Source organism: Pleurodeles waltl, chromosome 6, assembly GCF_031143425.1.
Source record: "Pleurodeles waltl isolate 20211129_DDA chromosome 6, aPleWal1.hap1.20221129, whole genome shotgun sequence".
Taxonomy (NCBI): Eukaryota; Metazoa; Chordata; class Amphibia; order Caudata; family Salamandridae; genus Pleurodeles; species Pleurodeles waltl.
Window position 1 is genome coordinate 749,534,613 of NC_090445.1, and position 26,484 is coordinate 749,561,096.

Sequence of the window (26,484 nt, forward strand, 5' to 3'; positions counted from 1 at the left end):
TTGGCCGACACCCATCCTGAGAAAGCTAGAGCTGTTCCATCTGGTGTTCTCTGCACCAGCACGCTTAGCATCTTACAGCTCGTTCCTTTATTGTGGTTTACCACTTTATCAATTTGTCATGCTCCTGACAAGTCAGAGCGAGACCCAGGCCAGTCTCCACAGTTGCTCAGGATTCCAACTGTCCCTTGCGGGATTAAGGAGCGCCGTCACGTCATCCCAGGCCCCGCCGTAAAAGGCTCCAAGTAGCCTGAGGAATAGCTTTTTGCTCCAGGAATCACCATCTGGAGGCCTTTTAATCATTTATAAGCTTTAGGATCGCCCTGTAACTCTGCCAAGCCTCGGGGATGGCATCTCGCGATAACCGAGGCCCCCCCCACCTGTGCTCCTTCCTTACTTATTAATTCTCAGGCTGTTATCTCGAGAGGGTTTCTACCCTTGTTAGGAAGTGTCTGTGCCCGCCTCAGACCGTTGTACCCATCTGCTGAATACCATCCATGCTGATTCACACTTGCGCGGGCTGACTCTTTGCCTGGACATTCCACTTGGGGCTGGAGACCTGGCTCCCTGAATCACCTCTCCTGGGATCTTCTTGGCCCAATTTTGCCTCAGAGCTCCCTCAGGCAACCTTTCTGGCCAGACCCAGTGTTAAGACGGCCCGCCACCATGGACCTCTACCGCCAGTTGTTTAGCTAGTTTTCCCCCCAGGTGGATTTCTGGAAAGGCTGGCTTAACCCCTTCTTGGCCCACCAGCTGGCCAACTCTAGCTCACACATGGCACATCACGTTCCAGGGGGTTCCCATCCAGGCGAGTTGCTATCGCTGAAACCGGGTTCCAGCCACCCACTCTGGCCAGGCGTTCAGCTCTGGCCACCACGGAGTGGCCCCATCATCATACTGTCGCAGTCCCTAGATGGACGAGAAGGGAAGCATTACCTCACCACTTCTTGACATATGTTACCGCACATGTTATGGCTCGTCAATGCTCTAATATATTTACATGCCCCCTTTTTTTTTTTTTTTTTTTTGCCATGCCTTAACTTCCTCGGATGTGTCCGCCATTACTGCAGTCATTACCCTGCATTACTGAAGTGCCTTTCTTCGCCTGTGCCACCACTTCCTTTGTTTGCAAATATTGCACCTGTGGTTCTTAAAATAGACTAGAAAGATATTTTCTCTACACAACCTATTAGCCTGGAATTGTCTCTGAGTGTGTGTTCCTAATTTATTGCCTGTGTGTGAACCACAACGCCCAGCACACCTCTGATAAGCCTACTGCTCGATCACACCACCACAAAACAGCGCATTAGAATTCTCTCCTTTCGCACCATCTTACCTCTAATGGGAACGATTGTACTCTGTGCATGCCATTCCTCGCTCTGAAATAATACCTCCAGAGCGCGCTTCCTACAGCTGGGCTACAGTTCGGCCCGGCTGAGATTCATTTAAAATTCCTAAACCTATGTCGCTCCTTTCGTTTATCTGCTTATCCATTATTATTCTGAATTTCCAATAACCCCCCACTTCGTGCATGTGTGTGATCCTAATTCATTGCCTGTATGTGAACCACAATGCCCCCGCACAAACCCATGATAGGCCTACTGGCCGACCACACCACCACAAAATACCACATAGAATTCTCTCCTTTTGCACTATCCTACCTCTAAGGGGAACCCTTGTACTCTGTGCATGCCATTTCTTACTTTGAGATAATACCTCCAGAGCCCGCTTCTTACAGCCGGGCTACAGTTCGGCCCGGCTGAAATTCCTTTAAAATTCCTAAACCTATGTTGCTCCTTTCTTTTATCTGCTTATTCCTCATTATTATTAATTTTCGATAACCCCACTCCGTGTATGCATCCAGGCCCCAGCGCTGCTGGCCACCGATTGGTCACAACCCTACTCTTAGAGGCAGCTGGGGCCCCAGCATGATTACCTGCATAAACTCCTGCCCCACTGGCCTGCCTCATCCGCTTGACAACAACACGTCTCATCTCGGTAGCTGGGCCGCAGTTTCCTTACCTGTGTAGGCTCCTGTGACAGGCCTTTGCCTCCTAACTCAATCACTCCCTTTGTCTCCTCAAATGACAAGTCCCTAACATTACAAGTCAGGATAAGCTTGAGTGCCACGCATTGCTCTCTATATGGCTGTCAGACAGAATTTGGAGGCAGGTTATAAGTCACAGATGGTAGGTCCCATATTGCTAGTTCTATCCTGTCAATTGCCCTGGAGTCCTGCTATTTGCGGCTAAGCTTCTGCTTCGCATCCTTATTGCTATACTTACTTATATATGTTAATTTCATTTTATTAATATTGTGTATATATATATACACATCTTTTTTTTTGTTTTTTTTTTTGTTCCCAAAGCGTAGTCCAGAAATGCACATGCGCCTGGAATCGTTCGCCTGACTCAACCCTCCAACAAGTCCATCTCTTATGTATGCTGCCACAATCGTTCTTGCATGTCAGATCTGGTGGTGCTGTCCTACTCTCTATCGCTGCCCCACCTTCGCTAAGTCCTGTGACACCGCAGTGAATCTTTTGTGGGGGAGGCAGCCGGGTTACCAATGTTACACATAACATACTGTTGATAATAGGGCCGCTGTGTTACCCATGTTACCAGTAACATACTGTTGATAATGGTACCCTAGGGTAAACCTGTCCTCCGAGCAGGATCCGAACCCGAGACCTAAAGATCCCTGACTTTGCTCACCGTCCTCCGCTCTGCCAACTGAGCTATCGAAGGGGCCGTTAACCTACTGCCCCACCCGATTCCATGGGCCTAATTGAATAGACCTTGTACCAGGACCCCTTGGTTAGGCCGTTTTGAGGGACGAGGGGCGGAAGCCTAGCCCCGAACCTGGTTCCCCCGCTCAAGGTTGCCACCACCGTCGTGTTGTCAATTTATTAATGCCAACTCGACACAAGGGTATTAGAGCGTTGTTAGTTGACTTCATTTGCGCCCACTCTACCTGAAGGTATCAGAAAGCTTGGAGATGCGTTGATCGGCACACCTGTTGCCCACCCCCCTCCGGCGGCATCTCCAATTGTTACGCACCCTCCCCTGTGCATGTGACCTTACCATATATATATGTATATATATCTTCAATCAACCTTAAGTGTCCCGATAAGATACACATGTTTTCTTTTTATTTATTATATCTATATATATATATATATATATATATATATATTTTATTATATATATATATATTTTTTATTTTTATTTTTTATATTTTGTTATATTATCCTTTGCAAGCCTCGTATGTCTTAATGCCTCCCGACTGTTGCGTATCCCTGTGTCATAACTGAACGGGGGCTTTCAGCTCCCCAGGTGGCTCCCCCAAGGAATTCTTAGTAATGCTACAATTACCAGGCCGTTCCTAGTTTTGCCAGGTAAATGGTTTCATGATGCAGGGTTGCCTCACGAGTACACATATCGTGCGTATCTAACTTAACCTCATGCTGTGGCTGTTGGCCTCTTGTCCTGAAATAAAGTACCCTTATTTCTTGTACTTCTGTGTATTGTGTTTCTTATAATACTGTGCGTATGACACCAGTGGTAAGTAGGAGAAGGCAGCGGCTGATTCACTTATTGTATAGACAAGATGGTCAATACTGCGGGCACTCGGTGAGATCCTTTTGGCATATTGTCCTAAAACAAAGGACCTTTCTCCTAGTATCTGTGTATTGTGTTTTCTTATGCTATTGTGCATCAGACACCCGTGGTACGGTAGGAGCTCTGAATGCCTCCTAGCCCAGCAGAAGCTGCTCTGCTATCGCTCCCTTCTATCAACCTAAGCTGCTAGAAAACCCTCTTCTACACTAAGTGATAACTGGACTTGGCACAAGGTGTAAGTACCTCTGGTGCCCCCTACAAGCCAGCCCCCCACAATGTGCACCCCTCGGCCTGCGAAAGGTGCCATGACCAGGTGCCCCCATCCCTTATTTTTTTTTTTTTTTTTTTTTTTTTTTTTGGCAAATTGATATCCTGGGTGAACGTTGTCCCAGCGTTGAACGGGGAATAGCGAGACAGTGCCAAAGTACATTGCATCAGTACGTCACTGGCAGGCAGAGCCGGACAGTTTCAGGGTAGTCTGCGTTGCAGCCACGGGCAGTGAGAGAGTGGCGTGGTACATGCAGTGCTACCACCGCAGAGTTCTTGGTGTTCATCCTTCTGTGCCAAGTGCGTCTGTGCCTCGGGTAATGATTAACCCCAGAGCATCAGCTTGTGATGCTCACATCAATGGAAACTGGGAACTGCAAGAATGGAGGTTCAAGCTCATTAACTAAGGGCTGCCCTGAAGGAGGCTGAAATCTAGGGCAAAGGCATTACATCCCCAGAGGAGTCTACTGTTACTGTGTGTCTGTTCTTTGTAACTCAGTCTTTGGGTAACTGTGTGTGAAATGCAAATGAGCTTGCAGAGGCAGGGGAAAGGCTTTCACTTTCACTGCGGTGCAGACCGTTCTGCTGCTCTCCTGCATTGTGCATGTTCCTTAATACAGCCCGGAAATTGTCCTGACAAATGCCACATTCCTGGCCTTTGGTGCACCGCAAGAACGAGGCAGTGCTTGTGCCTGCCTGCAGTGGCAGGGCAGCACTGCCTACACTGAGAATTGATAGTCAGTTAGTGGCAGGGCCCTACTGCAAGAACGTGGGAGCGGTGGCCAGAACACGATGCAGCAGTGGACCGTCAGAGCCGGTCCGCGCGGGGCTACATTCAGCAATAGGCAGTTAAGCGAGTCGGTGTCTATTGGTGTGAGGCATGCAGGGGGTTAGGGTGGTACGAGGCACATTAAACTGCACGCAACAAGTATGGAACTGAGCGTACTCAGCATCATGTCACGCACTCAGCAGTAATACTGAGGCCGTACCATAGTGCACTGCAGCACTGCCTGCTCTGGGCAGTGAGAGCAAGGCCATGCATAGCACACTGCAAATATAGGACAATGTCTGTGCACACGTGAGCTCTGCATATAGTGGGTAACGAGTAGTGCAGTGCTCGTGCGCTATGCAGTGCAAGGCATGGAAATACCAAGCTTGCCAGTCTAGACTGCACTCTGCATACATAGCACCACAGAATACCTTACGCAGCAGTGGTTTGTTCGCGATAGGGGGCCAGACTCTTGTGTGCGGCGAAAACGAAGGCCTCTGTTTTAATGTTGAGGAGCGGATTCGGAAGCCTGAGCCACCCATTTGCCGAGCACCGCTCGGTCCTATGCAGGTATCGCCCCCCCCCCCTAGTTCCTTTTTAGCGTCCTGCTGCCGCTCCCGCCAAACTTTCAATTATCCCTGCTGTGCCCGCCTGGATACCACGCAAATGCTGCAAACCATTCCTGCAATTCCTGACCCTTTTTATGCCGAGCGCCACTCGGCCCGTTGCGGCATCGTCTTGCCCCAGCACGTGGTTATCTTGGAGTAGCTGCAGGTGTGTTTGCAATGGGGGGGGGTACGGGGACGACTCCTGCGAAGCCTTTCATTTCCCCCTGATGCCGGCTTCGAATCCCGATGCAGCGCACGTACTCGCCCCCTCGCAGCCTGGTGCCCCCCCCCTCACACGAGCCCTGGTAGGCCCGCGACCTGGCAGGCTTTGAGTGCCTAGTGTGCCGACGCGGCTGTCTGCCCCCGACCCCGCTGCACCTAACTCCCTCCAAGCGGGCGCTTCAGACGTCGCGCCCGGACAGAGAGGCACAATCGCTAAAATATTATTTATCTTTCAACTTTCCCAACTGAGCGCCCACCGCCATGCGGGCGCTGGGGGAGTGAAGGTGTCCGCGCGCCCTCGCCACGGCCTTTCCTTTATCTCTTCCATTGTATTTATTAATATACTTTTTTTTTTTTTTTTTTAACTTCTTATGCCGACACCGGCGCGCCCGCCGCCATCCGGGCGTTGGGAAGGTGGAGGTTACCGCGTGTCCTCGTGCCCGCGGCACCTCCTTCTGCTTTTCTGTCGGGCCTTCTTTTTTTTTTTTTTTTTATCGCCTCGCGCGCCCCCCACCATACGGGCGTTGGGTCTCGCGGGTGTTATGGGTGGAGGTGTCCGCGCGCACTCCTTCGTGCGGCACCTCCTTTCCTTCGCTTTGCTTCTTTTAGCCTCGCTCCGCGCCCCATATGCTGAGGTGCGGAGGTGCGGCAGAGGAGGCGCGGCTTAAGCCTCCCGGTCCTTCGCCCGTTTGCCACAACGGGTCGGGGACTTTGCACGCGGCGTGGGGACTGCCGTGGCCCAGGCCCCGCACCGGTAGCTCCCCGCGGCCATGTCGCTTACCAGGAGGCAGAGCCAGAGGCTGCCACGCGCCTGCTGCCTGCCACGCGCCTGCTGCCTGCCTCGTCGGCGGCCCTCCACTCTAGGACCGGCGCGGGAAGGCCTCGCCCTTCTGTTACCGAGTGCGCGTAGGTCGCCTCTTGGACCGGGTTCTTTAATAGGCCCGGCGCCCAAGGAACCAGCAACTATGCTGGCGCAGCCCTCACAGGACGAGAGCGTCTGCGAAGTGCTGGACGAGAGGGGCTTTCCTTCGGTGCCCGACCTAAGTCTGTGACCGAGTGCTGGTTAGGTGGAAGGAGGAAGGAAGGGTTTTTTGGGTGGCAGCGGCTGAAGGGAGCGGGTGGCTACGGATCTGTAACTTGCGTCTTCCCCGCTTTCTCGGACCCATATCCCTTTCCAAAACGTAGGGATTTGCCACTGCCTCCAACCCTCGCAACCCCCTCCTCCGACTCACCTCAGCTCATCCTTGCCATGCCAGATGTCTGTATCAGGACTCAGCCTCTCTCCCGTCCAGCGCGTTGCTCGCCTTTCGCCAAGAGGCCCAGCCCTGGGAGGTCACCCCTTAAATGGACCTCCTGGCCTCACTCCTCCCTCCTCGCACCTTTTGGGGCCATAAACCGGGGGTGGACCACCCTCCCTAGTACGGAGGCCCCCCCTGGCCAATTTTCCCTCTAACAGGGGAGCGACGCTAAGAAGCTGTCCCCTTTATTGTCGCCCTACGTGCGACGTGGCCAGCCACATTCTTCTCGGAATTGGAAATTACCCAGGGTCCAGTGCTAAGGCTTCCTGCAGCAGAGCCACAGGACGCACTTCCGGACTCGGCCCCAGCCACAGGCACATCAACCTCTGAAACAAACCAGTATGTTTTGCCCAGATCCGTCGAGCACTACTGACCGGGTTGTGTCTGCGGGTCACATCTGCGGGTCACTGCTGGCTTGAAGAACATGAGAGGAATACAATATACAGGGTGCGCCGTCTCTTAAGTTGCATCGGTGCTCATTCTGTTCACAGACCCAGTAACATGTTCTATTGTAAGGCTCTTAGAGATGCAATTGGTCCGAGGCAGGAGTTCCACTTTCCTTTTCTTTCTTCATAACACGTTCTATTACCTGCCCCTAAGAATCAGTAAAGACTGACGCACGTGCACGGACTGACTGAGGCAAGCCTGCCGTCTAGTTGTGAGCATGCGCCTGTAGCAGTTCCCAGGAGATAAGCTAGCATGTTTATGGATGTGCTCCGAGAGTTCCAAGGGTTAGCCCTTAAACAAAAGAGCACCCACCATGTTGAGCTTGGCGAATTTTGGGGACTAGAGATACGTTTGCAGGGAAAGAACAAAGTATTTGTAGTGTTGGGGCCCTAGGCCCTCATGCTACTAGAATAAATCACAGACACCTGGCATGGTCGGGAGAACTGGCCCTGGGCACGTGCGCCCGGCCCTTTTTATTGCCAGGGTCACCTGACCGGTGACGCCTGTGTTGGGTGGGTGTGGGGTGTAGGTGGGAGGCCAGCCCTCAGCAGAGAGGCTGGCCAAACACTAGAACGTGTCCAGCAGGACACTACATTCCTCCAAAACTTTAAGGAACAAAACAAAGTCCAACCTGAAAGAGAAAAACAGAGTAACAAAAACACCACCATCAGTCTCTCGGCCTCAAGAAGGCAGGCCGCAGGATTACCGTGGGCAAGTGCAGCTGGGAGCACCCGGATCCTTCTGCATGAGTTCATGATTTAACCAGTCACAGCCGGGCACGAACACAGTGTGGAAGAAATCCAGACTCTGACAGTCAGATGGTTGGACAAGTGTCCACAGATGCACCGTGCTTCAGTCCTGTGGGCACTCGTGGCGAGGCTGTTGGTGTTTACAGTTCAATTTGTTCAAATAGGGCGTATCATTCGAATTGGGTGCGTCATTCGAATTGGGTGCATCACGAGCGTTGGGGGAGTCTACTGTGAATCTGCTTGCCGAGACATCCTGGCTTCACGAAGGCCAATCCCTTGAAGACGGATGACATCTGTGATGGCGTGAGGTCCTCCACTGAAGCCTTTGTATGTTCTGACCCTCTGATGGCAGAGCTGGTTCCAGACCACCTCTCGGTTTTGGATTCTTCACTATGGAACTTCCTCGAGGCCCTTTCGATGGGTTTGCCTGGCATGGACTGTGCTGGGCTGCGTGTGGGCCATCTGCCGGCCGCTGCAGGCTCTCCGACAGGAGCCATGGACAAATCATTTGTGCAACCACAAGGGTGGATGTTCCGTGGTCAGGGCGCTTGCCGACATGGATCAAGTGCATGCGGGCTCTCAGACGGACTCAGGGCAATTGTCTATCACGTTGCCAGGAGGGTGTCTAGTTGGTGTCATGTTAATTCACTGAAGACAGTCTTGGTGTGCTGTGACCTGTTGGGAGCCTCCATTGCACAGCCCTGTCTGTCTCTTTGACTTCATCGGTGGGGTAATGTCCAGTCCTCTCTCAAGCTTGAGAGACCCCTTGTCTGGGTTGTCACGGGACTGCTTGTGGTCTGCGCTGGGGCTGCTTGTGTGCCACATAGGGCAGCTGCAAGACCTCCTAGGAGCCACTGACTGGTCGCTCGTGCACTTACAGGGGTAGATGGGTCTAGGTCACGACTTGCTCTTGTCACCGAGAGCAGGATACAGACAGGGCGAGCAGTTGGTCATTGGTTGACTGGTTCTTCAGAGCATTAACGCAGAGGTGTAGGACTCCAGTCTGGTTGTTTAACTGCTCCTTTGATGGATACCGTGATGCACATGGCAATGATGGTGCTTGCCATTCGGAGACCTGGACGACAAGTGATGTTGCTGGAGTGAGGGTGATTGGAGGGACTTCGCCATAGCTAGTGCAGTCTTTCTTTTCCTCATGTGCAGATGCTGGCAGTGATGCCACCTGCTTTAAGCAGCCGGTGACAGGTGGCTTGGACGGTCACACTGTGAAGCGTGGGGCAAGTACGCGGTTCGCGCATGGCGTCTTACGTTTGGTACTCTCGCTGAGCTGTCTCCAGTGACGTCCCCGCACCCCTGTGGCGGTCTTGTCTGTGGGTGCACTCTTTCTTTGTTGTATGAGTCCTCCAACTCTCCACCCTGTTGATCTTCTATTCTTGTTCTTATGTGGTCGTCAGGTGTTGCAGTGTGACAGGTGATGTCACACAATCTTCTTTCTTCCTTCTTCATAGCGTGGTGCTGCGCCACGCTTTCTTCTCCTTTGTTGTGTGGACCTTTAGAAGGTCCTGTCCTGTCCAAGGACTAGGCATTTCTCAGTGTTGCTGGGTGGCATCATGCCACTTGGGGTGTGCGACTCTCCTCTTGCCTGTTGCGAGCCACTGCCGACTCCGTCTTGAGGCAGTGTTGGGGAGGACACTCCTTGTGCGACTCTCCTCTTGCCTGTTGCGAGTCACTGCCGACTCCGTCTTGAGGCAGTGTGGGGGAGGACACTCCTTGCTGAGTCTCTGGCCCGTTGCAGGGCAGTGACGGAGGGTCACTTTCTTTTCCGCTTCCTCTTCACTTGAGGGCGCAGTGCTTGCGCCCCAAGGCAGTGCTTTCTTGGCACTGGGTCTTGCTTGAACCTGCGTGTGCTTTGCAGGGTTGGTCGCTTCTGATGACCTTCTGTGTGATGGGCCAACGGTGGCCATCTTGTGTTGCTGAAAGGCCGGCTGGCACGGCCTCTTGTCCCGTGCGTTACGTCACGCTCTCGGGTGCTCTCTCCAATTTCACAGGCGCTGCCTTAGTCGTCACGTTCTCTGGCGCAGCTCTCTGCGCATGTGACATAGTCTCTTTTCTGGGCGTCCTATGGTAACGCCTGGCATGTCCCTTTCTTGTCCTGCGGTGATGTCTACCACTTGTGGGGCATGTGGCGTTCTCTTTTTCTGCGGTGGCAGCGGACGCCCGCCAGGGGCTGCGCAGTCCATGCGCGCTCTCCTCGTGCCTCACTTGGCACTTGCGTTTATTTCTCGCCGTTGCAGCTTGGCTGGGACAGCTGCAGTCCTCTCTGTCCCCGTGCAGCGTTGTTCGCGTCGTTGTCATCTTGTGTGCTGTTTCCGTCTTCTGCGCCATTTTGCTCCGCAAGCGCGCTGTTATTCTTGTGCAGTCACTCTCTTGGGTGTTGCTGTAGACTTTCTTTTGATAAAGCTGTTTTTTTTTCTCACTTTAAAATAGAAAAGGGTGCAGTACCGATTTTGGCCACTGGATGCCAGTAGTGCACTTCTTTTTTTCAACTTGAAAGACAGTCTTCCTCCTACCGGCCTCGTTTGTTTTGAGGCAGATGCCGGTGAAACCATGCTGCTGAGGAGGTCTTCAGGCTGGTGGGGGCTTTTGCAGGTTTCCAGATCTGTAGGTAAGTGCCCTTTTCCTTATTTCTACACGTCTCTTTCTTCTTTCCTTTTTTTTTTTTAACATGTCCCTTTTCTGCTCAGCCTCATTTGCAGATGCAGGCAGCAGACAGACAGCATGAGGTTCAGCGAGGGGGGTGGGGGCACTGCCCTCCTCTTCCTTCCACCAAATTGAAGTTTGTGGTGGCTGTACAACAGCATTTCTCTGCTTTGGTGCGTGTATGCACCATATAATTCAATTTCTTTTCGGTGCGTGTCTGCACCGATGCTTTATTCCACACGTTTTCCTTAAAAGGGGAGGTGGGGGCGACCCTCGGCAATTGCCTAGTACTTGGTGCGTGTCTGCACCATGTATTTCAATTTGTTTTCGGTGCGTGTCTGCACCGATGTGCTCTCAGACCACGCGGCAGCTGGGGGCTGGCTCTTGGCATTTTCTTTTCTCTTTTGGCTTTGGTGCATGCCAGCACCATGCTTCACAATGGTAGCATTTTTCTTTCTTATGCGCTTTTATCTGGTGCGCGGCCGCACCAGATTTCTCATGCTGGGGGCCGCGTTGCTGGCATTTCTGGGGTGGGAGAGTGGCCCTGGACACTTTTCCTTTCTTCTTTTATGGCGCTTGGAAGCACCTCTTGCCTTCGTTACTGCTGGGAAGGGGGGGGGGCGGCCCTGGGCATTTTCTGTGATTCCGGTGTGGGGCAGCACCGTTGCGCCACCCTCCTCGCGCCAGCAGCAGTCCTGGCAGTTCTCTCTTGAAGGTGGGGCAGGGGCGACCGGCCCGGCCGCTTTTCTTTTTCTCCACCATTTACTTTCTCGGTGCGCAACAGCACCATTACTTGAAAACAGAGGGGGGAAGCGGCCCCAGTGCCTTTTCATTTGTTCTTGGTGCACGATCGCACCATGTCCTTCACTCTCGGCCGCAGCAGTGTGGCACACGCGGCGGCCGCATTACTTTCTTGGGGGCAGGGGCGGCCGGCCCCGGCCCCGGCCATTGCTTGGTGTCCTTATCTATATTTCAAAATGCACGACAGCACCGTATGTGCACATTGCGCGGGCCCGGCAGCCTTCCCACATGCTGCGGCCGCGCTTCACTCGACACGGGGGCGGCCTTGGGCAAATGCGGGGAGGGGCAGCAGGACAGCCTTTACCTTCCTCCGAAGTGCTATTCGGGCTGGGGCTGCATTGCGCTTTCTTCCTTTTCAGCAGCGGCAGTCTGTCGAGGGGAAAGCACGCACTGATGGGATGGTTCTTTCCTTGTACCCCCGGCTCACCTCATGCCCGGTGGGGTTAGCAGGCACGTCGTTGGTGCTGTCCTCGTCACTCAGGCTCAATTACCGCTAGGGTGGGTCAGACCCGCCTCATCGCCAATGTAGTGTTGGGGCCCTAGGCCCTCATGCTACTAGAATAAATCACACAGACACCTGGCATGGTCGGGAGAACTGGCCCTGGGCACGTGCGCCCGGCCCTTTTTATTGCCAGGGTCATCTGACCGGTGACGCCTGTGTTGGGTGGGTGTGGGGTGTAGGTGGGAGGCCAGCCCTCAGCAGAGAGGCTGGCCAAACACTAGAACGTGTCCAGCAGGACACTACAGTATTGTAACCTAAAAAAAAGGAGAAAATAATTGCTGTAAAAAAAGACAATGCCGTTTTCCTTAACAGTTGTCATAGCACACCAGTGAATGCCTGGATTCTGCAAAGCGACGTGAGAATGCAAACCCCAAAGAGTATCCCGCTGCCTATTCATAAACTGTACTTCTATAGTTACTACCTCCAAGAAGGACCCACAACAATCATAAATGTACTCCATCTCAGAATGGCCACTCACTGGTACTAAAACACCTTCCCATAGAAAAATAAAGATGACAGGGATATAAAACTCCATATTTACTATTATTCTCATAAGTTAAATTACTTACATGATTAAAAAATAAGTCATCATTTTAGTTCTTTTAGTTTTTTTCAAATAAATATTTTTTTTTCAGCATTTTACTAACCTTTTTTAAAGTTAAACATCAATTTCACATTATTTATTACGAATAAGTACCGTTGTTAATTCTATACATCACTTGTAATAAACTTAAATATAATAAAAATGTAGTTTTTAATTTAGGTGACATTTGTTTTCATTAAACGTCAGAAAATTATTTTATTTCAAATGTAATGTATTCAAAAAGTTAAAGTTAGTAATGATGCAATAAACTTTTGAACTTTTCCACATACTTCGGCATGCAGAGATTTCCACTCCAAGAGCTGAGGTCTCTGCCAAGTGTAAAGACATCAAATATGGTTGAAAAGTCTCCTCTAGTAGTAACTTTGCAGTCATATTTGATGTCGGACTCCACCCTGTAACCAGGCGGTGGGTGACATGTTAGGCTAAACCATTGACTAACTTTACACCTGGAAATGGTGAATAGCCCAAAGTACTAAAGTTACTCAAAAGTGAGAGAGTTAAATTACATGTGTAGATTTGCTTATGTGTAAATGTAACTTTGGTAATAAGGCCTAGTGATAGCTTGGGAAGGTGAAAGGCCCAGATCTACCTGCCACCAACTGTAAGACCAAATGTGGGGCACCCCCATAATTAAACCACTTTATTGCTGGAATTAAGTTGTAGTGTTGTTACTCATTCATTCTGCCACAAAAAGAAAGACCACTCTGAAAGTTAGTTTGAGCTTTATTGAGATTACTGTCAAGCCTCAGAATTATTTGAGTGACATCCATGTACATCTTAAAAGCAAGCCCAAAGGTTCGAGTGAAAGAGAGGACAGTGGTGTGATATGCAAGTTAAATAAAGTAAAGTTGAGCGAGAAGCCCTGTGCAACTCCACAATAACAGGTATAAGTGTTCCCTGAAGGGGTTAGGAGTAACGGCTTGTGAACAGCCAGTAAGAATTGAGACTAGCAAGTCTACAGATTTGAATCTAACCCTAGATTCATTAAGGCAGGAGATGAGAACAGAATGCAAAACTGTATCAAAGGCTCCAGAAAGATATAAGATAAGCATGCTGTCCTGATCTGTGATGGCTTTTAGCTGGCCAAGAATAGAGATTAGTGATACTTCCTTGCTGTGCATCAAATGGCCTGATGCTTTTAGAAGAGAGAAAGGAGTTTTTACCTGTGTGCTCTAGGTGACATCCCTGGGTTGGGTGCCACTGGGCAGTGGTGTTTCCATTAAACTCATAATTCTGTTGGACCTGCTAACTCCTATGTGTTATATATTTTAATATGTATAATATAGAGTTCCTACTCTTGAGTCTTTGCATTGAGAGAGCCTCTAATGTAGCTGTCCTGTATGCAAGCTTCCAGCCATTGAATGACATATATCCTATGCAAATAAATACAAAGGATGCATTTCTGCTTATAGTGATGTCAATGTTGTTTGAAAAAAAAACCTTGCCCATGATCTTCATGATTTTCAGAGGTACCTGAATACTCCCAAGCAACAAACACTTTTTAATAAAGGAACATTACAATATTTTTCATTGGAAAAATATTTTACATTGACTTTAACCTAAACCATTCCTTCCCCGCTAGTTTGAGGTTTTAGAACAAATATTTGTACTCCTAAAAGTGGCCTTACAAACAGTTAGACACTGTAGACCTGGTTGTTTAACATTGGCATTTTAAAATGGCTGAAGCCTGCATTGAGATTGGCTTGGGTTTGGTTAATTGTGGTTGACATCAGCTGTTTGGATTTAAGTTTGCATTGCTTTAGATATGATTTTTTTAAGCTTGGATAGAGCTAGTTCCAAGTCTACGATGTCACTGTAAATTGCTAGCTGTTTGTCAGGCGGGAGGGCTGGGTGGGGCTGATGAATAAGAATCTCTTGGGGGACTGCATAGTGATAAACTGTAGGTCCCCCTACTTGGCAAAGTGATTGTTAGGTGACTTCAATACAGTACACCCAAGTAGAGGGGAATTATTATCCTGACACTTGGTTATTCCTGTCGCCACCCTAGTGCCATGGAGATAGGGAAATCTGCCACCTGACTCAATTTGCAGTAGCCACCACCAATAGGTCTTCCCCCTTGAGGACCAAAATGACGGACTTCAATCTTTTGTTCCAGCCGAGGTTGGGGGAATTGCTGAGCCCTGTAAGCAAAACTTTAGCCTGAATGAACAGCAGGTGCTCTCACTGAATCATGGCTTTGGGGTAGTGGATGCTTTTCTGTTGACAAACGGTTTAGCCCCAAAGTTCAAGCGCTTGGTAGTTGTGCTTATTCCAGAACTGTTACTTCTACTGATATTAAAAGCCCTGGGTCAATGATTATATATTGGAATGTCACTGGATTATGTTCCAAGATTATTTTACCAGATTGGCAAAAGCTCATAAAATTGTGCGGTATTGTTATGCTACAAGAAACATGGGAAATCAACCTGATTGAGTTTGACATATGTGCATGTTTTAGTCTTCCTGCGGTACCTTCTCGTGCCAGCAGGGCATCAGGTGGGTTATCAATTTGGGTTAATTTGCTTGCAGGGGGTGGGTTTTTATAATAATGATTCTCTGAGCGTGCCAAATCTTACATTTTCTAGTCTTTTCTCATGTCTCCTCCCTGTGGATGAAAAATCTCAAATCTGTTTCTGCCTGGGGGGTGATTTCAATGCTAGTCTCCCAGTCTTAGGAGCTGAGGGGGCTGTATGTGATTCCGGTAGGCATTTTGAACGCAGTAAGGAACTATTGGCTCTGGTTCCCAATGTAGGTTTGTGTAATGTTATGGAGGAAGCAGGGCCAGATGGACAGGGGTTGCCCAGGCATAGAGGTAGGAATTGCTCCTCAATTAAGGATTATATTTTTATTTCTCAAAACTTGAGGGGCTGTTACTGAACAGCATCATTGTTAAGATCGATTATGGGGATCACAACCCAATTGTAATAACCCTGAAAGTCACAACTCCATCAAATAGTCACAAGCCTTGAAAATGTGTCCACATCCACTGATAAACTTAGGTTATGTTGGAAACTTGGTGACCCTCTTAAGTTTATCACTAGGTTTTTATCATAAAGTTTAAATACTGTTATGGAGTGTCTTCAAGTGGGTGGGGATAAAGAAATTATCTTCTGGGCGTTTGTGAGCCTCTCTGAAAAGATTAGACTTTCTCTTTCAAAACCAGTTAGAGCTGATCTTGACCACCCACGTTGGTTCGACCATGACTGTTCTTGGGCCAACCTGGAGTTGCGTAAGGCCCTAACTATCAGACCCCATGATCGCTCTTTGGTGGCTGCGAAGCGTAAAAATTATAAAGCAGTGACTGCGAGGAGAAGGAAAGACGTTATTTTGAGCAATGGGATTCACAAACTATGGCAGCTTACACTAAAGATGGCAAATCGTTTTGGAGGGCTGTTTCCGACTTATGCTCGTTGGACCATAATGTTCTGTTGACCACTTGCCACATGAGGGGGAAGGATTGGGTGACGTATTTTGAAAAAATGTATTTCAAGGGTACTGAATGTTATTGGTCTGGGGATCCCCTCTTCCCATTTTTTTCTGTGCAGGAGGTGTCAGTTGCAGTTAAGGGCCCTGGCGCCTTCCATGCTGCACAGGAGGGTAGGTGGGAAGGTGCCAGGGCCCAATGGTGTCCCGATTGATGTGATTAAGTGTAATGTAGATTTATGGGCCCAGTTATTGGCTAATGTTTATAACTGTTTGAATGACACGTTGATTCCCGGTACATAGTCCTATTCAATTATTGTGCTGATATTTAAGAAGGGGACAGAGCACAGCTGAAGTGTTATCGACCTATTTCCTTGATAGATATCCTGACCAACATTTTGGGAAGGGTATTATATAATAGAGTAGTTGAGTGGGCCAAGGACAATGATGTGATACATAGATGTCAATATGGTTTGCGCAGTGTCTTGGGTACAACGGAACAATGTCTTAATTTGGGCTTGATTGTTGGAACGTATACTGTGGCTAAGAAATCTGCATTGTAATTAGCCTTTATGGATCTATCCACACCCTTTGTGTGAATTGGGGGAAGCTGTGGCAAATGCTCATTAATTTACAAATGGATCCTTCTTTAGTTCATTTGATGGCATCTTTGTACACAGAGACCAAGGCAAGAGTGACGTATGGGAATAATGGGAAAACTACAGAAGAATTCAGTATTGGGCGGAGGGAGAGGCAGGGGTGTGTCCTTGCCCCAATCCTTTTTATTTTATGTATCAATGAATTAAGTACAGAGCTATGTAAATGCACCACAGATATGCCCAAGGTGAAGGGTGCCCACCTCCCTGTGCTGCTTTATGCAGATGAGGTGTTTTTTATGGTCCGTACTCCCAAGGCCCTGTGTCTCCTACTTTATTGTTTTGTTGATTTCATGTCAAACCTTGATTTGGTAAAAAATTTTAACAAGTCTTTTATAATGTTGTGTGGGACCACGTGAAAGTGCCCATTAACTTTTAATGTGGGCACCAACGTCTTAGTAAGCACCAGCACTGTCCCCTTGTTAGATGTAACTTTTAGCTCCTCTGGCTCCTGGGCCCATCATATTGCTCAAAGTGGGCCAAGTTTGAAAGGGCCACTCTTTCGTTGCCGAGTCTCCCCTCCCCAAAGGGAGGGAAACCTTTGAGTTTGCTTCTGCATATATATTCTGTGCAGGGTACCCTGATAGCAACCTATGGGGAAAGAATATAGGGTGTAGGGGGGGCGGACTAATTTGCAAAGGGAGGAAAATCGTTTGTCGGAGATGGTTATTAGCCCCTCAATTAACTTCCAGCTTCATATGCCATAGTAAATTGGGCCTGAGCTATTGTGGTGATGTGGCTGTCTATTTGGAAGTATGAGGAAGCTGTATTGAGCAGAGAGATGTTCTCTGATCGTCTGTCCTGTGATAAAATGTAAAAATGTAAATTAGCACTTGTATAGTGCACTACTCACCCGTTAGGGTCTCAAGGCGCTGTACTCATACCGCTATGGAACCCCTCCTGGCTTTTCCCTGTGAGGCGCCCACTCCTGAGCACCCCCAGGGTGAAGCCAGGCATCCAAGCGCTGTTGGGGCCGTTGTGGAGATTAAGCAAGCTTTTGCCCAGAGTTGCAGAGTGGGACCCATGAATTAGATTAGGCACCGAGGCGAGAATTATTTGGTCAAGGGGAATTGAGCCCAAGACCTGCCGAAGCGGGACTTGAACCCTGGTCTTGAGCCAGATCTCTGCTTTAGGGTCTGCCGCTCTAACCATTGAGCCACACTTCTCCACCAAAAGGGGCATGCTCCTCCGGGGTTAGCGTACATTAGTAAACCTGTAGAGACGATTGGCCGAGCACATTTATTTAAAGATGGCAGAAGAGGGCCTCGGCTTACAGACGGCATGTGCAAGTCCTTTTATTAGAGCACACTAAAGCCGAGAGGTTGCAGGTTGAGGAGCATAAGACAACAGTGAAGACTTATTTATTTCTAAAATCTGTGTTATCACTACTAATTACTTATTGACTTTATACCATGAGCAGGCTAAGGTTTTTATTGTCTAGTTTTCGGGCGGGGGTTGTGAAGTATTTTTTATGTTTCCGGAGTAAGTATCAGACAAAACTGGAATCCACGATATGCCCTTGTAGCACTTTGCACAATCAAATGATGTTGCACTGTCTCTTTTTTGTGAATAATATTAACTGTACACTAGAAGATTCCTCGTACCGCTGCTGATACGTAGGGCTCTTCGGGGTTGTCTTCCCACTTACCATTTTTTACTGGCATTGTCAGATAAGGAAACATGTGAACCTGTGCTCTTATTTCTCCAGGCTGCTGTTCGCTCAAGTAAATCAGTGTTTTGGATTAAGTTGCATGCTATATTAGGCGTAGATTGTGACTTTTATTATGCTATGGCATTTTACTGTATTTTAATCATGTGGTTTTATCGGTTTCTTTGTGTGTGTCATTTGCTTTTATGGCTGTTTTCAGCCGAATAAAGATTCTTTGAATTTGAATTCGAATCTACGGTTTCAAGTTGTATTGCGTTGGGTTTGGTTGAGTGATGTTGCCTGCTTCAAATGGGACAGGTTTGGTTTGAAACAGTCTGGCTCCATTTAGCTTGGTTAAGATACATTTGATAATTTGTTGTGTTACCTTGATTTTGGCTTGGCTTTTTTTTTTTTTTTTTTTTCACAGTTTTTAGATCGTAATAGATTAGATTGATTTAGGTTAGGTTCAGTTGAGATTCAATTGGATTAGGGTTTGTTTGATTAATTCAGATTAGGTTTGGTGTGTATCGGGTGAGGCCTAGATTGGCAAAGTCAGATTGTTTTGATGCGATGGGGTTTGATTAAACCAGAAAAGGTTTATTTGGGCAAGGGAACGACTGGTTGAGTCAGCAGAGGTTAATCACGGTTAGGTTATGTTTGATTGGGGTAGGTTACATAAAATTTGGTTTGGCTTGGTCTGGTGTGGGTGGGTTTGGTTTGGTTAGGTCAGGTTGGGTCTGGCTTTAAACTGGTTTACATTTAATTTCAGTATCAGAGATTAAGTAAAGCAGGGATAGTGCAATACCCCTAATTTGTTCCACTAATGTAATTCATGACTCTGTCTACCTTTTCTCTCTCTCCCTTCATCTTGCCAGCTTAATTTTTTTGCATTACATTCTGAGCACCTATCTATAAATATTCATGCGTGCTGAGGCAACACTTGAGTTATGTTCGGCCAGCATGGAGTCCAGGGTTTGTCTGGTCTGTCCAGTTGCTGAGAAAGCTAGAGCAAACTGTTGTAGGTACTGAATGACTTTCTGTTGGCGGGATGAACTCTAGCTATCATCTTTTCAGTGCTTAATTTGTAAATAAAAATATGCCGGTGCCTAAAGCTCCCCTCTGAAACACGTGGCTGCTGCAATTAAATGTGCGAGCACAGAATACTGAAGCAGTATAATCCTGAAGCCATCTCTGGGCTCTTTAATCCATTTACAGCCACTTCCTGTCCCTTAAGCTCACTCTTGCAGCTTTCTCCCTTTGTGCGACTTTTTCATTTTTCTCTTCCTCTGCCTTTCCCATATGTGTCTTTTGCTCGCAGTAAATGCTTGAGGTAGAAACATAAGTGTCAGCCCTCAAAAGGAAGTGCCGGTGCTCACATTAAGCACTGCATCTTTTACCGTAACTCTTAACTCCAAGAAGTCAGTACGGAGAGAAGCAGATTTTATAAACAATAATAATTCACTGCTTGCATCACACTTTTCTTGTTTGAGTGATATTGAGTACTTCATTGGAAGTAAGTACTGACCAAGAGTGAGCGCCTCTTTTAAATCCATCAGAAGGTTAAAACCATCAGTTGATGTTTGTAGCTTTGGAACCTGCAATATTGGGCGTATTCTGTTTGCAGGGTAGAAAAACTCTAAAACTCGATCTCTAAGATGATAATTTTCAGCTGACACCTAAGTCTTCTCCAAATGAGATATGTAAGTCATGGGGTGTCTGGTGACAAGAGAAAGGCTACTGAGAGAACTTGGAGGAATCTACATTATCAGTGGAAAAAAACTAAAAAGACACATTGAGTTCAAGTATGAGAAGGTGATGTTAGGATGGTGGATTTTATGAGTTGAATTCCATCATCATCATGTTTCCCAAAGATCTTGCAGCAGTCCTTTGATTATGAACAGCAGCGTCTGTGGTGTACAATTGACATGTTTATATGCCTGGATCATCCAGGTGGGCTTATCAGTGCTGCTTATACAGCAGAATGAGAATCTTAGCTGTATGTTCCAAACATAGCTGCACTCGATTGTGCCACTTTCTTCCATGTTCGTTTCTGTTATTACTCATCACAGTGGGCACCATCTGCTGGCTTACATAGGACAATGAGCTGGATCTTTCTGCTCCCAGCATTCGAGGTGTGAGCAGAAGGTTTCCATTTCAACAAGCTTAGTGAACTCTGGCCCGATATTCTGCTGGGAAGAACTGGGAAATGCTTGTAAATCATTGAGAAGCAATAAAAGCAATCAAAACAATGTGTGTGAATATTGTTTCATGTAGGAACTCCCAAAAAACAAATATCTACTAACTGAAAGAAGTGTGGATCCCAGGGAACACTAACAGCAAAACCATTCCTCTTCAGAGAGCGCAGATAAAGGCCCAGAAGTTGGCAATGGATGGCTGAGCCAGCACTTTCATGGACTCGTCCACTCCTTTGGATTCTGGTCAGATGATTGCCTCACTGCTGCCAACTGACCCCATCAACAACTCCAGCCTTTCCTGACTTTTATCCAGAGGCATTCTGGGACTTGTCGATTGACATTTTCCATTATATGCTTAGGTTGCCAGATCTCAGTATAAGAGGTTTTGTTGGCCAAGAAAGCCAGCACTGGCTGAAGGTGTCACAACTAGCATGGTAAACTGAGGATGAAAATGAGAAATAAGCCAAACAAGAAACATGAGGCGCAAAGAAAGGGGAGGAGGGATGTTTAAGGCAAAGAAGATATATGAAGGGATGAAAAAGCCCAAAAATAGAAAGGAGGAGTAATAATGACCAACGAGAATAAATACGTGGATATTGTTAGCTTGAAAAAATCTACCACTCCTGACAGGTTCCTGAATTGAGCAAAAAACAACCAGCTGAGGCAGTGTTGTGCTAGAACTGAAATACTGTTTCCCTTCCATGCAGGTAATCCGAGAGATCAGTGGTCTGCTGCCTTCTGGAGGATCAGAGGGAAACCTGTACATCAATGATGTGCATCGAAGCTCTCACTCAAAGGCAAGTCTGCCACATGCACGCACTTTTAAACAGCTTCATCATGATCCCTATATTATGTTTTCAATGTTCACCTGTACGGATGGTGCTGAATTTACATACAATTGTGAAAATATTAAAAAAATAACATTGCCTCTTTTCCTGACTTTAATCATTTGTCTTTTTCATGTCTCCACTAAACAGCGCATGCACTGTTTCTTTGAGACGTGTTACTTACACACAATGGGCTTACAGCCCGCACACATTTTTTCACTGGTTTCCTACTGCTTCGTTCTTTTTGTTCCTGTTTGTCAAGCCATGCCTGCGTCACATCCTCTTCTATGTTTGGCCCTCCTCCCGGACCAAGTTTTTGTGTCCTCCCACTGCTCCTGTTTTTTGAGTTTTTTTGTGTTCCAGCACTCCACAAGAGTGCTTGCATTTCCCCTTTGCCTCATTCCGTTTCTTACCCACACGCTACCAACCCACTACCTGTTTCAGCAACGACCCACAGCCTTCCACCTAAGCCCCACTGCCCTCACCTCTCACCCACCACCGTTTGTGTATCTTTGTGTGCACATTCAGCAGACACAGGCTCACTGAGAGCACCTTAGGGTTGTCTATGAAGACACCAGACTCAGCAGCGTTCAGAGCAGGGCACAGACAGTCAAACATGGAGTCCTGGTTACAGTGCACTTTCTTGTGTTGTGATCCACCGAAGCCCGATGAAGAAAGTTCCATACCTTAATAGTTTTGTCCACTTACACATTTTTTATTACAATTTCAGGACTCCCTCCCCCTGCAAGTTGCATGTCTGTTCTTGTAGATATCCCGCATTAGCTCTAAATTCCTTTCAGTTTCAGTTATTACCTTGTTGTCAGGGCTACGGGTTTCTGCCCTGGACACCCGTTCTGTCCCTGAGAAGAGTGGAGGGAGTGCTGGTCACATGATGGCTTCTTTGTTTTGGAGCAGTCCTCCTAATCTGCTTTCGTTTTTCGAGCCACTGCCTCGCTCCCTCTAGGTACCCATTGTGTGCCATTACGATCTACGATCAGAGCTTCGAACTTTGGAACTGGAGACCTAGGTCCACGTCTCGCCATATGATCAACATCCTATGATTCTGGGCATATCACTTAACCTTCCTATGACTATAAATAATCCATGTCAGCTTGTGGCATGTAACTAGTGCTTATGTAAAGCGCTCGATTTCGACTGAAAGACTATTAGATACTTATTTCCTGGGTGAGTTCTACAAGGTGAGAAAACATGGATAAACCGCTGCTTACTCGCTTAATTGTACTCCTGGCCTACATGGCTAAAAGACATTAACATTGACAAAGCCAATAGCTCTCGCATTGCCAGACCAGTTGACTTTGTCAATGCTTGTTGTAAGTTTAGGCCCTAAACCCAATTTGTGAATTTAAAACAACAAAGTTAGAGTCTGAAAGCTTGTGCACATCATGTCTATGTCAGCTTTTCTCTGTCTAGTTGTGTCTTGGGCAGAGGGAAGAGAATTTCCTCACTGTCTGGATAACTGTGGGGGAACACAAAGCATGGACAGATGACTCAGTGGCAGTCACGTCTCACATCTTATGTTAGACTTTTCAGGGGTGCACTTTGCCCCAGCTTTCGCTATGAAGGATGGACACCATCTGAGAAATACGTCCAGGCCACACTCACAGTGTACCATGAGGTCACCAGGAAAATTACCCGTTGAGCTTTAGCCTCAAATTAGACCTAGAAGGGCTGCATCAGTGGGGGCTGCTAAAGCAGTTCCTGCGTATGAATCCCCCAGGTGGGGAAGGAGCCCAGTGTCTTTCATCCTGGGGGTGTTGACATCCCCAGGAGATTCATGTTGCAAAGCGAGAGTGGATACCAGTGAAAGGAGGAGCAAAGGCCCATGGGGAGTGGACTAGGAGGGGCAGGCATGGACAGCGCCACAGAGGCCCCATCCCAGTGTAGAGATTGACAGACACATTCACAAACTCTGTCTTTACCCCAACAAGAAGCCTAGTGGATCCAGGAAGAGAATCAAGGGCCCATATGGTAGAGCAGGGTTAAAAGTGGTCAGTCCTCAAACAATATGGCTGTCAGAAAGGGCAACCTGACACACACAGTAGCAGGGAATACTAGAGCTGGCCTGCCAACGCAGGCGGACGAAGAAGCATGCAAGGAAGCGTCTTGATAGAGTGGGAATGAATGAATGGATGTAAGGTGGAAGGGCCCCCAGGCAGTGCAGAGCCACATGAGTCTGAAGAAGGCAGAGGGAAGACAACCATGAGGGGCATGATGGCTTAGAAGGGGATTTTCAGATCACCGTCTGACAGGATCAGCATCCCCAGCAAGTGAGACAGAGGTGGCTAGTAAAGGGCAGCTGGTTGGCAGCTAGCAGAGAGGGCAGAAGTGACCAGTGCACCCTCACTTCAAGAAGGTTAGCAATGCAAGTGACAAACCCTTTGGACAATTGTTTTGCATGAACAGACTCACTAGGGGTAATGGCCAGGTACCCAGAAAGCTACAGTGAGGTCAGTGGCAATAGTGATGCACAACGCGGTGATGAAGGACAAAGAGCAAATATGTATTGCATGAAGAAGGTGGGATAGTTGAAGAGAGAGAGGGAGGAGAAAGTCAAACCTTTTCTGAAGAGGCCTAGGTTGAGACTAGGAGTGAAAGGGACCTGGCATTGAACATGGAGAAGGGTGAGCGACTGTGCTAAACAAAGAAGATGAAGGCAGTGGATAGTCTGTGATGAAGGGGAATGCTGTGAAGGACAAACGCCCAAGGCAAAGGACAGGGGAGCACCTGGGTTACAAGCACAGTTGTCATCTGTAGAGTCAAAAGAGAGGAGGCAAGCCACTGATAGAAGGAGAGGATGTTGCAGAGTATAAAATGGGAGGCAGAACAGCCTGAGAGTGAGAATGTGGAGCATTGGTGAGGGAGGGCATGCTGCATAGCTGCATAGCGGAGTGTGAAAACGGGAGAATAAGTATAAGAGAAGTGAGGGACATCAAAGGGGAGGTTAAACTGTGTTCCAAAAACACTTTTTGAGTTCTGAGAAAGGAATCTGCTAGACAATAAGAACAGTGGGGAAGGAAAGACAGACACAGAAGGTATGTGAGAGATGGGGGTGGCCACATGTGTGGACACAGAGACTGAATGAGATGAAGGGTTGACAAAGATAGAATCGGAGGTAGGAAGTAACAAAGTGAATCAAACTGAATCGGAGGGAGAAAGTGACAAAGCCAATGCAACGGAGACAAAGGAACAGGGGGAGGCTGAACAAGGGAAGAAGAAATGGGAAGATAAATCAAACAAGTTGCCAAATATGGTGCAGTGAACCCATTGGGTGGGGAAGGCACCTTCTTCTGAGAGCAAAGGAAGAAATAATAGCCATTGAGTACATTAACATTTTCAAACTCTTGCTCAGAGAAACACAGTACAGAGAAGGGTCTAAGGCAGAAGAAATAGAGGTGGCCCAGCAGCCTAGGGCGCCAATGAACATAGATGTGTAGGTGCCAGCATTCATGGTCCATGCAAGCATTCTATGTGAAAGGAACCCTGGATCCTCATAGAGTTATTCAAATACAATACATAGGTGTGGTGTGTATAGCTAGGATTGGTTTCAGTGACTTTGCATGATTAAGTTGTAACAAGAAATGTCATTAATAGAGGAGCTTGAAAACTGGCAAGGCAATGGGAGAGTTGGACAATTAACTATAGCTACAATTTATGATGTTGACAAAGAAGCTGCTTACTATACTCACAGCTAGCGGGTTACCATTGCCAATATCGCTGTTTCTAAGCATGGAGTCTCGGCCATTGGGGGTGGGGGAGTAAGTTAGGAGGGCAGGTGCCTTCCGCAGCTGTCAGAACCTAAAGAATGGCGCATGTTACTGATTTTCTTACAAAAGTTTGAACACCTGCCAGACTCGTAAGGGGAACCACCGGGTCCTACACTGTTACAGTGGTCAAGGGGAACTGCAAAGTGTCATGGACAGAGAAATTGTAAAAGGGGTACAAGGAAATAACAGTTACGCCAGTTGACTTGCTCAGATGCTATCAGTGCTACAAGGATGTCATCCACAATGGCTGTAAGCTTAAGAGCATAGAGCCCTTATAGAGGTCTTATCTCTGATTGTTTGTAAAAGGGACTTAAATCTGAGTGCAAAGAGTCAAGGAGACAGATGGCAGCCCATCAGGTACCTTTCTGAATGTCTATGCTTCCTGATAGCCGTTTATCCCTATGTCTACTCTTGGCTTTAGGTACCTGGCTGGAACTCATCCCACAAAGTAAGTTGCAAACCCAAAGGATCTGCAAGTACCTACAGCTGAACCCCAGTACACCCTGTCAAGCACCTTCTCTGCATCCAAGAACAGCAATATTACATCTCTTCCCCTCTACCTAGCTATATTGATGATGTGAAATGGTTTGTCTTATTGTCTCCAGGATTCCACCTTTATTTAATGCCAGCTTGATCTGCATGAATCAATAATGGCACTGCTCCATGCCGTCTGTAGATCAAGATGTCAGCAAAAGTCTTGATGTCCAGATTTGAGGAGAGATCTGGGTTGGAAAGACAAGCCCAAAGTAGATTTTTTTGGGGGTTGAGATTATTAAATGTCATCTGTTCCATAGATGGGAAATCACCCTGGTTCGTACTGAAACTTTTAGACCCTTCCTCCAGTAAAGTGGGCAGTTCAAGGGCAAAAGTCTTGTAGGAAGAGGCTTGAAAGCTGTCCAGCACTAAAGCAATAGCTTGTTTCAAGCTATTAATCCTTAAGAGTACCTCCTGCTTGGAGTTTTGGTCCTCCAGAGAGTCTGCATCTGTCTAGAGGAATTTGAGCATCACTATAAACTTCAGGTAGTGCTGTCTGGCACACCTGACTGAACTTTTTCTGAATATAAAGACTGATAAAAGGATTGAATGCATTTCTTACCACCCACGCATCTCAAACACATGGCAGACTCCCTTTTCATGCTTCAATTCCATTATATAAATAAAAGTCTGGCATGCACAGAGGTTTTTGGCTAATAATTAGATCATTTTATAACCCCCCTTTGGGGATGTTCTTGCCCAGCCTCGGTTCTGTTAGTCTACACCATCTCTTGCTAGAAGGGTTGCTTGATAATTGTCTTCTAACTCCTGTAATTCTTGGGTAACCTTAGGTAGTATTGCTTTTAAATGGGCTACATCCCAAATGAATTCCCCCTCACTACTGCTTTCAATGTGTTTCATACCACTCCCTTCC

General features: G+C 47.6%; 1 protein-coding gene across 2 annotated transcripts in view; it reads left to right on the top strand.

Annotated features, from left to right (window-relative positions):
- The window catches only part of AFAP1L2 (actin filament associated protein 1 like 2), a 478,342-nt gene that overhangs the window by 409,536 nt on the left and 42,322 nt on the right, over positions 1-26,484 (top strand). For both annotated transcript variants that reach the window (XM_069239306.1, XM_069239307.1), the window contains exon 8: positions 21,172-21,261. In XM_069239306.1, the coding sequence (XP_069095407.1) occupies positions 21,172-21,261 (90 nt within the window). The remainder of the gene's footprint in view (positions 1-21,171; positions 21,262-26,484) is intronic.